This window comes from Solanum tuberosum, unplaced genomic scaffold (genome assembly GCF_000226075.1).
Source record: "Solanum tuberosum cultivar DM 1-3 516 R44 unplaced genomic scaffold, SolTub_3.0 scf00018, whole genome shotgun sequence".
NCBI lineage: Eukaryota > Viridiplantae > Streptophyta > Magnoliopsida > Solanales > Solanaceae > Solanum > Solanum tuberosum.
Window position 1 is genome coordinate 1,107,137 of NW_006238944.1, and position 14,005 is coordinate 1,121,141.

General features: G+C 38.7%; 1 protein-coding gene across 1 annotated transcript in view; it reads left to right on the top strand.

The window, feature by feature from the left end:
- The first annotated feature begins 5,342 nt into the window (after window positions 1-5,342).
- The window catches only part of LOC102605470 (probable aminopyrimidine aminohydrolase, mitochondrial), a 21,810-nt gene continuing 13,147 nt past the window's right edge, over window positions 5,343-14,005 (top strand). The window contains exon 1 of the mRNA XM_006340406.2: window positions 5,343-5,915. Within this exon, the coding sequence (XP_006340468.1) occupies window positions 5,593-5,915 (323 nt within the window). The 5' untranslated portion in view covers window positions 5,343-5,592. The remainder of the gene's footprint in view (window positions 5,916-14,005) is intronic.

The following is a 14,005-nucleotide window of genomic DNA, read 5'->3' on the forward strand; positions in this document are numbered from 1 at the left end:
TAGGCACTTATCCTCGTGCTTCCTTCCACACTTAGTACAAGTAGACCTGGGCAATGAAGATACACTACGATTACCTCCTTGAGGCTTAGGGTTAGACACCCTATCTTTGTTAAAATTAGGAGGAGCATTAGAAGAACCTTGACCGGAAAACCTTTTGTCGAAATCTAGGATGACCATGTCCATCAGACTTTGTATGAGAGAAATTTCCATCTCCGATTTTATCCCTTTTTACCTCTCTAGGCTTTTCCTTAAGTTTCTCCTCCTTAATTTGTTGTGCATGAACCATGAGACGAGAGATGTCCATGTCATTAATGAGCATGGCGGTACGACACTCTTTAACTACCATTTTGGACACACCTAAAATGAATTTACTTATCCTATCCCTTTAATCGACAACCATTGTTAGAGAATATTTAGATAATTGAGTGAACTTTAGAACATATTCCTTCACACTCATACTTATTTGTCGAAGGTTAATGAACTCAAGCACCTTGGCTTCCCTCATATCAAGGGGAAAGAACCTATCAAGAAAAGCGGCCTTAAACTTCTCCCAATCAAGAGGACCGGCATCTTCCGATCTCCCTTCCTTCCATTGGTTGAACCAAATTTGAGCCACACCTTTTAGTTAATAAGCGGCCAACTCCACTTTTTAAACCAGTGTCACTCTCATGATTATCAAAACCTTGTAGACCTCATCATGAGGATCTTCCTCAACCTTAGAACGATGAAACTCCGAAGGATTCATCCTAGTGAAGTCCCTCACTCTAGATGTCGTCGTTCCCATATTTTGGTTGACGGGAACCGCAACCTCCCTATTGGCTTGGGCTGTCACGGCTTGAGCCAATACTTGAAAAATTGCCCAAACTCCACATTAGTTACTTGCTCGGCCAAACGATCGACCGAAACTTGAGGAGCTTGGGGAGGAGCTTTTTGTTCCTCATTCTCTCTCACATTCCTTCTAGCATAAGCTCTTCGGGTAGCCATATCCTGTAGAACATCGGATAAGGATTAGGAGAGATACTTTATAGAGTTAAACTCTATGCACGACTTCAGAGTAATGAAAGAAATGGAGTTTCCTAATCATCTTGTAGCCTCTCATTCATAAATGTGGTGCACTTCACACTTATGAACAAGAATCTACTAGACGTGGCTTATGAGACATCCTAGGACCATTCTAAACCTTGTGCTCTGATACCAAGTTTACCACGACCCAAGGGTACCCCTTAGATGTAACATGACGAATAGAACCCCGAAGAACCCCATACAAGCCACTTAACTCTCATAACATAAGAAATAGAACAATAAGAGTAAAACAATAGTCCAAGTTCAATAGTTTTTATAAAAGATAAGTGGAAGTCTAAAACACTTGTCTCATTATAGCCATCTAATACAATAGAATAAAAATGGGTCTAGCGCATACATCATGTCCAAAAGTGAAATACAAGAAAAGGAACTAAATAATTAAAGTCCGTCCTCAAAGCATGAGGACTCACCAAAGCTCGGGAATCTTGAAAAACAACCACTAGCCACGAGAATGATGACCCTGACTGTTGAACCCTACATTTAGGAAAATGTAGGCAAGAGTATGCGTTAGTACAAAATAATGTACCAAGTATGATAGCTATGCATAAAACATTTAAATCATGCTAAAAAAGGATATTTCATTTCATCATATGCAATTGACCAAGCGAAAACATGATATAAGAGAGTTAGAAAACATAAGTCATAAAACCATGATCAATGCAAACTAACATCATCTTTGAAACCTTTTGACTCACATGCGATACTTCTTGAAGTAACCTTAGTTCATTATTAATGTGTAACTGACATAGAGACCATGTGAGCTATAACATGATCGTAGTGTTTCCCACACCGAAAATGGTTGTCCTACTTGTCAAGGTGGAGCCATGAACTTCTAGCTTAGGTGGATCCACTAGCTAATTTCTATCTATACAATTAGCCTATGGTGGCACATAGGTAAGGGATAAGGAGATTGCTTCTAGAAACCCGGCCTCTACTCACGGGAGAGCTTCCATCTTAATATCCTCTCGGTGCTAAGCATAAATCCCACAGAATAGTCATTTCTTCTCATTGTTATTATCCATGGAAAGGCACGCCATCTTGCCAATCCAAGCTAAGTCATCATCCATGGAAATGTATCTTTCAATAACCAATCCAAGCTAGTTTCATTAGGATAGCTCTTAATCTTTAACTCAATTAGGTGAGAAAGCCTTTCAACTTAAGAATCCTTATTATGTGAGAAAGTCTTTCACATCTTACTCTTATGTGTATATGAGAAAATCCTTTCAATAACACATCATGATCATCATCATTGATACTTTACTCTCAAAGCATCCTTAAAACATTTGCATAGATTTCATACGAAAATGCATAAGTCCATAATTTACCTTTCAAGGTCAAAACCCACTTTCAATCATCAACACTTAGAAAACATGGGTTATATATGGATTTCATCATAAATTCATGTAATTCTAGCAATACATGCTCAATTTCATAAAACTCTTCCTTTACAATCAAAATTCCACATCATATGATTCATAACTTTAAAACATGGGGGTTACATGGGTTTATGGGGAAATCATCACAAAATAATAGTATTTTATCAATTCATGCATAAAAGATCATAATACAGTCATTTAAATCAATAATCAAAAGAACCCATGACAATTAAAGAAAATCCTAACTCAATTGGGGAATTCTAACTTTGAAACAGAGGAATTTGGGAACTCCATGAATGGAAGGAATCCATGGATGAAAACTAGCATACCTCAAATCCAAATGCTTATCTTCAATGGAGGAATTGAGAATTGACCTTGACCCTAGCTTGAATCCTTTCTTCTTCTTCTTCAAGTTTTTAGAGAGAGAAATATTTTGGGGAGGAGGAACTTTGATTTTCTTTTGGGTTTTGGAAATAATGACTTGAATGGGTGAGTTTTGAGGTTAAAATAACTTATATAGGGTTCCTAGGCTTGGGTAAAACGACATAGTATTAATTCAATTAAAACAGGAAAAGCCCCAAAAACCCCTGAACTAAAAACTATCGAACCACCAGCACGTCTGGCTTCACGAGCCGTGGTGGTCCTCACAAACCATGGTGGAGGCTGTGGTCCCTTGACCAGTGGCTTGGCTTGCCACCACTTAGCCCCTCAAACCCAACCCAACTCATGTCCAAAACCTCTCCTACGACCCGTAATGTCCTTCACGAGCCATCAAGTGGCTCGTGGGGAGGGTCTCCATTTGGGAAGCCTTGGAGGGCTCACTGCCTTACCTCCACGGGCACCACCACGAGCCGTGGTTCCCACCATGAACCATCATAGTGCTCATGGGAGGTGAGCCTCCATTGGCTAGCTTCTGCCTAGGGTCCACGGGCATCACCACGAGCCGTGGTGCCCTTCACGGTAAGTGAGCATCTTCGTGGAGGGTGCTAAGGCTAAATTTTTGGTTTGTGACCACTCACTTGGACCCTTGCTTAGGCTATTAAATTTTGAGGTGTTACTATAATGTAATGACTCGGTAGATTATTTTTTAATTTTAATATAAAATTACCATTTTACCCCTCCCTATGTTGGCCTAGAGTCACTTTTGAATGAGTTTTAAAATTGGTTTCGAGTTGTGAGTTAAAAGTTGTGAATTTTGAAAATTTTGGAATTTGAAACGCTAAAGTTGTTAAAAAGTGATTTTCGGTGTCTTTTGGAGTTTCAAGTGTCGGAATGAAATTTCATCTTCCATCAATCCCGAAATGTGGAAATTAGTTTAAGGGAATTGTAGGTTTTAGATTTAGAGCCTTATTGAGTATTTCAGGTCCTAAGTTGGTAATTATTGAGATTTTAGCCTTTAGATTGATTTTGGTCAACATTCGGGGTTCAGATGCTCGGATCGGAATTCTGAGAGTTCATTTGGATTCGGGGGGATGAATTTAGGCCTCAGTGAGGTCTTGGTTGAATTTTCAGAGGTCCCAAGCTTGATTTAGCTTTTTTCTTGAAACTTTCACGATTTCGATAGGTGACCTCAAATTCATGTTTCGATGGTTCCATTGAGTCCGGAACGTCGAGTATAGTTGATTTGCATATTTGGTTTGTGTGTACAAGGTTTCAAATGAATCTCAAGGATTCTTTCGATGTTTTGAGAGTTGACTCATTTTTTTGGTACCTAAGTTTTGTACCCTTTGGTTTTGCGATAGGCATTCCGCTTTAGTAACCTTCGCTTTAGCAAAGGTGTGATTAGGCCAAACTTTCACGAGGTTCAGTTTAGTGACGGTCTCTTAAGCGCTGCCTGGTTCGCAAAAGCGAGACCCCTAGTTTTGCGGGGTTCGCTTAAGCGTCTTCAAAGAAGGTTTATGCCTGCCATTTTCGGGGTTTTATCTATTTTCTCCATTTTGAGTTTTGTAAAATCCTTGGAGGCAATTTTGAAGAGATTTCTTGTGCTAAATCATTTGGGTAAGCTTTTGTGACCCTAAAACTTCATTTTCGTTTGATTATTTATGAATTTTTAACATCCAAATTTGGGATTTTGGTTGGCGAATGGCAAGGTTTTTCAAGAACTTGAATTCTAAACTAAAATGGTGATTGTGAACTGTTAGGTTGTTCTGATTTCTATGCATGTTGTAGTTTGAAGAAGTTCGATTGGGATGAAAGGAGTACTCGTTTTTAGCGAGTTTTGCCTTGTTTATTAGGTTGCTTGTTGAGTACCGTGTTGGTTGGTACTCACTCCTTATTTCTAAACTTTTGTAGGTTCCGAGCCCGGACCCAATCTTCTTATTCTATATCCGAGGCTTTCAGAGGTAGCTGCTTGTCATCCTAGCGGGCCATCTTGTTCCTTATTTTATGCTTTGTTCTATTTGAGAAACAAAGACATTGAGACTTATAATTATCTTTCAATTTCGCACTTTATACAATAGTGACTTGTACACTTGATAAACAGGTTTTTGGGTTATGTTTTAGAATGAATACGTTTTTCCCTCTTATGTCATTCTTGTTTTACTTTTCACATTTCTTTCGTATTATTGGGTTGATGCTGACTAGTCTTGATGGAGATAAATATGTATCATCACGTACGTTTTTGGGGTTTGACAGGTAATGCTGTATTTTCTCTCAAACCCTCATATATTCAAACTAAATATTCATATCTTCAATATTCTCTTCTAAAAAAAAAATGTAAATTAGTGTACAAAATAAATATACACTATTTTGAATTCTCAAACTCTTACCAATCTTATTGAACTTCCACTTGGAACTAGATTACATAGTGCATAGACTATCTTGCTTAATATAACAACTGTCCCCCACAAACTTAGGACATTACATTACATAAACCTAAGTTCCAGAAGTCCTTCAAAGGATCAAACACTGTACATACATACACATAATTATCACAATTATTCAACTTAATCAAAGACTGGTTATTTTAACAACAAAAAATTGTAGTTTTTGTCTTGACCCTTTTAGAAACTCCTTGTTCCGAGTGGCAAATCACCAAAACACCAACAAATCCTCCCTTTCCATCCATATTATACATGTTCAAAGTAGAATACTACAAACACTTGCAATTATAATTTACCTGCCTAATATATATATGCGCTCCTTATTATTATTATCGCCTCTTAGGCTACCAATTCCAAATCCAGTATTCAATTTCTTCAATTCCAACTCGATTTTCCGATTCTATTCTCGTCCCTCTCACTATTTGAGATCGGCGATTACTCCTCCTACAATGACGTCGCCGATTGAGGAAAGTGTGGGTGTAGCGAGGAGGTGTTGGATCAATTTTAAGAAAGAGTCTACTTTTGCACTTTACACTCCTTTTGTCGTTTGCTTGGCTTCTGGAACTCTGAATATTGATACTTTCCGCCATTACATTGCGCAGGATGTTCACTTTCTCAAGGCATTCGTTCAAGGGTCAGTACTTTCACTCTCTTTTTTTTCTTTTTTAATTAGATTAATAAATTTATCGAGAAAATGTTTCAGTATTTGTTCGATTTTGTTCTGGTACTATAATTTTTCATTGGTGTTATAAATTATAATTGTTTGTAGAATATGTTTCAGTAAGTATGTGTATTCTTCTTCTTTTTGGTACTGGGGATATGGCATTTGAGTAAATGTGAAATAAGTAGCATTGCGTCACGAATGAAGCAGTAATGAGCTTCAATTAATTGAAATGCAGAAATGAAAAAGAAAGGAAAAGAAGATAGAAGAAGAGAAGGAAATTTGATATTTCGATAAAACAGTACAACAACTCCATAGATAGATTTGGATAGAGTTACTAATGAACCTAAAAACATAAAGAACTTAAGTCAAATACTGGAATTAAAAATTACAAGAACTCACAGGATCTAAATGACTTAAAATTAGGAAATTGTAGTCTCCCAAATAGCTTCTTCAGGGAGCAAATTGTCCCATTGCATGGACACTTGTGTTGCAATTTTTTTTTTTTTTTATGACAAGGGAAACCCGCAGCCGCTACCCTTTGGGTGCGCACAGGGTAAAACCCCCGCTCCTATGCAATAACTCGCAAATCACATAGGAGAGGTAACCCGCACTAGGCAAGCCCGGTGCGATGAGCTCGACCCAGAAGGCAAACCCCTTGCTTTCGCTGGCAAGGGGTTTCAAACTTGAGACCTCCAACATGGAAGTCCCAAGCCCAAACCACTGGGCCACCCCGAAGGGTCTTGTGTTGCAATTGCATCTCCCTTTTTTACTATTTTGTGATCCAGAATGACAATTGGTTAGATGGCACATTGGAGGCTCATTAGTAGGAACTACCTTGGACCCTGGCCTTTCCTTCAATTTGGAAATGTGAAAGATAGGGTGAATTCTAGATGTGGGAGGAAGTTACAATTCATAAGCAACAGTGACTGATCTTCTTGATCACACTGTAGGGCCCATAATACTTGGAAGTGAGTTTCAAATTACACCTTAAGGCAATAGAAGTTTGCATATATGGTTGTAACTTAATATACACCTAGTCTCCCAACTTCTGGTTCTTTTTAGAACCTTAACCATCACCTGCCTTTCTTGCAACCATTGAACCACTGCAACCACTTTGGATTGAGATATCAACTCAAAAGTGAGTTGTGGAGGGTCATATCCATATAAGATCTTGAAAGGAGACATCTTGGTAGCTAAATGGTAATTGGAATTATATCAATATACAGCCAAGACCAGTCACTTGCACTCTTCACCTAGTTTGTTACTACCCATGCACCTTAAATAATTTTCCAGGCACTTCTTGACCCTTTCAGTTTGCCCATCAGTTTGGGTTATGGTATGCTGATTTAAACTTCAGTCTTCTCTTCAAACCTTTGAAAAATTCTTTTCAAAAAGATACCGAGGAACACTTTATCTCTATCACTCACTATAGTACTAGGCAACCCATGTAGTTTATAAACATTGTTCCTGTGGCTAACTTCACATTCTAATACCACCCTTTGAAAATCAGTTAACATTGAAGGCCAATAGAATAATAGTTTGATCCTTTGTATTGAAGTAGAGACTCCAGAGTGTCCACCAAGACCAAAAGTATGAATTTGTTGCACCAATTGTTGTCTTAGTCCACTACCATTTCTAACTCAAGTCTTGCCTTGCAACCTTAGTAAACCATTTTGTATAGCAACATCCTCTATAGCTGCAGTATCTAGATGAAGTTGAGTTAACAACTGGACAACTTCTTGTTCTCTTTCATAACTGCTTAGGTTCTCCTCTATCCACTTAGGCGGCAGGTGACTGATAACACTGCAATTAACTTCTGTGTATGCCCTAGACACGATATCTGCAGCCGTGTTTTCCACACCATTCTTGTAATGGATTTCATAAATTTTAACCCCATAAGCTTGGTATGCCCTTATGTTGTAATGAAGTGAAAATTTTCTAATCCTGCAAAAACTTAAGACTTAAATGGTCAGTTTTAGTAAAAAAGTGGTGAGGATGGAGGTAGTGTCTCCATCTCCTCACTGCCATAAGCAAGTCAATCAACTCCTTCTTATAAGTTGATAAGCCTTGACCGCTTTTTGCTCAGTACTTCACTGAGATAAGCAATATGTTGCTTGTCTTTCATGAGGACTGCCCCAACTCCAGTTCCACAATCATCAACTTCTACAATGAATGGTTTACCAAAATCATGTAAGGCCAAGACTGGTACAGAGGACATAGCAATTCACAGCTCCTGAAGTGCCTCAGTGGCTTCATCACTCCAAGAAAATGCCCTTTTTTGGTAATGAAGTTAAAGGCTTGCTGATCAATGCAATAAGAAATCCCCTCAACTCCTTCAGATTGCTATCTTCGGGCCAGTGCTGTGAAAAGCGTCAAAAGGTGTGCTTAAAGCGCGAAGCGAGGCGAGGCGCAAGCACTGCGCTGCTGAAAAAGCAAGCGCTTCAGTAGGCGAAGTGAGAAGTGCGCTTAAAAAAAGGCGATGAAAAGCTCGCTTAAATGAAATAAGTGCTAGTTAGCTTAAAGCGCGAAGCGAGGTGCAAGCACAGCGCTTTTATGCTATGAAGCTAGGCGCTGTTGAAAAAGTGAGTGCTTCAGTAGGCGAAACGAGAAGCACGATGAAAGCAAAGGCAACAAAAAACTCTTTTTTAAAATTTCTGTAAGTTTTTTTTTTTTTTTAATTTCTGTAAATATTCTTGGGCAACATCTTTCCAATTATTTTTCCTCCTTGGTCGACTGCTGCGACTGCTGCTACACTCTACAGGTTAATTCTCTTCTTCTCTTTGGTCGACTGCTCTTCTGTTTTTTTCTCTTCTCTTCTTCTCTTTGGTCACTGCTGCTTTGTCTTTTTTTTTTTTTTTTTTGTTTTGCTGGCTGCTGCTATGTTTTGTCTCTATATTTTTTTTCCTTTGTTTTTTGTTGTTGTGACTGAGTTACTGTTGCTCTGTTTGTAATGCTATGCTCTGTTTTTTTGTTTTTTTTTTGTTTTGCTGGCTGCTGCTCTGTTCTGTCTCTATATTTATTTTCCTTAGTTTTTTTGCTGTTCCGTTACTGAGTTACTCTTCTATTTTTGCTTGTAGTAAATTGTATTTTCTTATTCAATATCACAATGAAGAATAGGAGTTTGATCCTTTGTGATTTAGTTATGTATTTTCTTTAAATGTTATGACTTATGAGGATTATTGACTATCTATTTACCTTTTAATCTAAGAATATGTTACCTCTATTCAGTTATTTAATATTTTTATTTTTATACTAAATACCGCTTTATTTGAAAAAAGCGTGCGCTTCGCTTCACGCTCGAGCCCTCGACGCTTTTTCCGCTTTTCGCTTCCCAAAAAACTGGTTCGGGCCAATTTTCCATTACTGACCACTTCTCTAGTGATGATGTGTCCAAGATATTCTACTTGTTTCTGTCCTAAAGCACACTTGGACACCTTGGCAAACAGCCGATTCTCCTTCAACAGTTGTGACACAATCTCTAAATGTTTCACATGATTATTTGATGATGCACTGTAAATCAAAATATCATAAAAAAGAGTAATATGAACTTTCTGAGATATGCTCCAAAGACTTGGTGCATTAATGATTGAAAAGTGACGGGGACATTAGTAAGGTCAAATGACATTACTCTGAATTGCCGCAATCCATGATGGGTCCTAAAAACAGCTTTATGTTCATCCGCCCTTCTCATTCTCACTTGGTGATACACTGACCTTAAGTCCACCTTAGAGAATATTTTAGACCCATTCAACTCATCTAGAAGATCTTCCACCACGGGGATGGGATATTTGTTTTTCACAGTTAATGAATTCAACCTTCTATAGTCAACACACAATCTCCAAGTACTTTCTTTCTTTTTAAAAGGTAGGGCAGGTAATGCAAAGCATGAATGACTAGGTACTACAGTTTGAGAGCTAACATATCATCAATAATGCTCTCGATTACATTCTTTTGGTCAAAGGAATACCTGTAAGGTCTTAAATGGAAACGTCGGGCTCCTCACAACAATTGAATGTTGTGATCACAAGGCCTGTTAGGAGGTAAAGAAGGCAATTTCTTTGGTTCATCAAAGACCTCTTGAAATGATTTATAACAAAATTGTTATCTCTTGAGGGACCTGCTGCCTTCGATCATCAATTGTAGCTACCCATGGTGCAAACAACATCTGTCCCACTAAGGTCTTTGTTGAACAATTTCAGTAGCTTTTCACCCTCAGTTGGGAAGAGTGTGTTCTCATCCTGATAACCAAACAATGTGATTAACCTACGATGAAAGGCGACAAGGGCCTGCCTCGCCTCGCGGCGAGGCGCCAATTAATACCAAAAATTAAAAATATTTAATTGCATATATAAATATCCATCCAATGTCCCTCTTTTTGCTAGCATCCGACGCCATTGAATTCACTATTTATGAACAAATAAATACTATATTAATTAGTATAAAAACTAAATTAAGTAGGGAAGAAATAATTATAGAAGGATTAATTTATTTATTTTTAATATAGATATAGCAGTGAGCACAAAACATAGCAGTCAGTTATTGTTCACTACCACGGGAAAACAGAGCATAGTGACTGACTGAAGAAGAAACTGAAGTAGAGAAAAGCTGAAAAGAAGAAAAGAAGAGAAGAAGAGAAGAAGAAGAAGAGAATTGACGGAAGAAGAAGAAGAAGCAGAGAAAAACTAAAAAAGAAGAAGAAAAAGAAGAGGTCTCAGCAGACGCGACTCGCGCGAAGAATAAGAGTAGAATAGAAGAAGTCGCGACTCGCGACTGAGGAGAAGAGGTCGCAATGTCGTGACGATTGCAGAAAACCCTAATTTTGAGTTTTTCACTAATATTATCAAGTCAGACCTTTTTTTTTAAAAAAAAGAAAAGAGGCGCTGCCACCTCGCCATCGCCTTATTGTCACCATATCTCGCCTATTTCACTTTGCCTCGCCTCACAGCAATTAGGCGACACAGCCTTGCCTCGCCTCGCCTTATCACCTTTGGCGAAAGGCGAGCGCCTTTCACAACACTGGGACAGGTCTGTGGTCTAGTACTTAGTACAATCGGGGAAAACATATCTGTCCGGTCCATACCTAGCACCAAATCACATCCACCAACTTGCAACAATCTAATGTCAAAACAAAATTGTTCTTTTTGCATTTACCACAAAAAATCTGAACAACAATGTTCTGTATGCATAGCCTCTTCATTAGTTACTTTCACCTTCATCCTAATAAAACAAGGGACTACAGACAGTCTTAAAGCCTTGACCACTTGAGGGCTCACAAAACTATGAGTTGACCCACTATCAATCAGTATAATCAAAGGCAGTTTCTATACATAACCCAAAATTGTGATAGTAGAAGGTCTGAGATGGTTACCCCCATCGCAACACACATGGATGTCCTACCCTCTTCTTCTGTAGGTTTCTCGTCCTCACGTCCTCAGTGTTTTCAACCTTCTCACCACTGACTTCACCCTCCTCATGAATGACCTGCACCTCAACTTCTTCTTGGTCCTCTCCTTCCCAAGTAAGAGCATGAAATGTCTTAGGTTTGCATTGCTGGCTAGGAAAATAAGCTTCGTGGCAGTAACATAGATTCCTTTCTTTGAGGGCTTCATTGGTGGGGTTTGGTTTGAAGGGAACCCTAGGTCTAGAAACAAAAGTCCTGTGTTTTTGTATTGGTAGATTGATAAGGAACAATGGCGCTGTTGGATTGAGGTTGGGTTGAAGGTCCTTGGTAAGGTACAATTGCTCTGGAAGAAGTGGCTTGGTTGTGAGGATATTGGGCTATCATGGGAGTAGTGGTTCCTTGGAGGGCTTTGAAAGAAGCTTCATAAGATTTTGGTAGTTCATAAGGATCCATGAGGGTTTTGGGGTTTGCTAAACCAACTAGTGGCTTTATTTCTGGTTTCAGACCACTTGTAGCAAGCAATGAAGTGAGTTTTGTTCAAAAGAGGGTTTATCAATAGCATATAAGACTTAAGTTCATAACTTCATCAAACTTTTCCTCGTGGCTATCAATACTGCAAGTTTGTTTATTGTTGTTGAATTCATCAACAATATCCAAAGGTCTCACATTACCAAACCTCTTACATACTTCCGTGCAAACAAAAATCAATTGGTGCCCTTTTGTTCTAGGATGTGGTTGTTGAACCAGACATCAGCCTTATCACTCATATGGACTGAAACATAGCTCATTTTCACTTAGCCAGGGATATGATAAATCTCAAAGAACTGTTCACACTTTCTAACTCACCCCCTTGGATTAGATATATTGAGCTCAAGAAAACTAATCTTGGCTTTGAATGGCTTATTTGGTGTTTCTGGTTGAACAAAGGTTTGTAACGGAAGAAGTGGAGGATTAACATTTAGCTGGGTGGTGTTTGGTAAAGGAATAGCAGTTTGGGTAGTCAATGGAACAGTAGGGTTCACAAGGAAGAATTGAAGTAGGTCGCAGAGGACTGTTCTAGAAGGAAAAAATAGAGGAAATGTAAAACACCTTCCTATAGGATATATCTAGTAGTGGAGGAAGGAGTTACCTGAGCTGCTGGAGAGTAAGAGGATTGCCCAGACGCGCGAATAACAAGGTTTCCTGGAGCTATGGACGTCATTGACCTAGGAGATGGAGGAAGCTCGACTGCAGCGTCTTCTCTTTTGCTAGTCTCCAGCTGAGAAATAATCAACTCGAATCTTGAGTCATCTCTTTTGTTTCCTTCAGTTGAGTTGAGAACCGAGTCTGGTTAGATTCCAAGGATTCAAATCGTTTTGCATGGTGGCCATAGACTGAAGTTGTATTTCAAGCTTCTTGATGCCGTCTTTGGTTCCTTTGAATTTCTGGTTATCCGGCATGATAATTTGCGAGAATCAAGCTTGCTCTGATACCAATGTCATGAATGAAGCAGTAATGAGCTTTGTTAAAGAATGACAAAAGTCCAACATTGGTGGTTAATGAGATGGGTGGACTCCTTATAAGGCTTGGACAATCTTCCTCCCTTTGAGCTAGCTTTTGAGGTGTGAGTTAGGCCCAAGACCTAATTTAACATGGTATCAGAGCCTCTACGATCTTGGTAAACAATCAAAGAGCTTCCACTGCCGGCGGGCGACTATTATCCATATATGCCGCCCGTCCGGCTAATGATTATGTTAGCAAAAGTTGAGTCACCGTGTATCTTTCTGGTGACTATTTTCTCATATCTAATTTGTGTAGCACCGTGCCATCATTTCGGTGACTACTTTCTTATATCTAATTTGTGTAGCACCGTGCCATCATTCCGATAACAACTTTTTCATATTTAGTTTTTGTATCACCGTGCCATCATTCCAGTGACTACTTTTTCATATATAATTTGTGTAGTACCGTGTCATCCTTCCGGTGACTACCTTTTTTGCATATCTGATTTGCGTAGCACTGTGCATCTCTCCGGACTACTTTTCATATTTAATTTGTGTAGTACCGTGGATTTTTCCGAACTATTTTCTCATAACTGAGTTGCATAACATCATGTGTCTTTTTAGTGAATCCTCAAATTTGATTTGCATAGTTCCATTCGTCTTTCCGGTGACTCCTCAAATCTGATTTGCGTAGGGTTGTGCCATCATTCCAACTCTACCCGTATAATTTTTCTTTTTCAGTAGGGCCGTGCCATCATTCCGCCCCTACCCATATTATTTCTCTTTTTCAATGGGGTCGTTCCATCAATTCGAACTATCCTATATAATTTCTATTTTCTAGTTGGGTCGTGACATCATTCTGATCGTACCCATATAATTTTATTTCTTAGATTGTGACCACTTTTAGCCATCAAATCTAATACTTCGGCATATGAGCATGTTTCGGCCAGTTTTTTCGGTGACTTGTTTAATATCGACTCATCTATTGATTCCTATATGATCCATACACTTTATACTAGATTTTGAGCACTTTGTTGCTGAGGGGGAGTTTAGTAGCCTTGTATGTCGATTATGTGAGTCACTCTATGGTCTAAAACAGTCTTTGCAAGTTTTGGGAAGTTAACACTGTAATTTTATCACTCTATGTTTTATCGGCATTATGCATCAAATTCAGTATT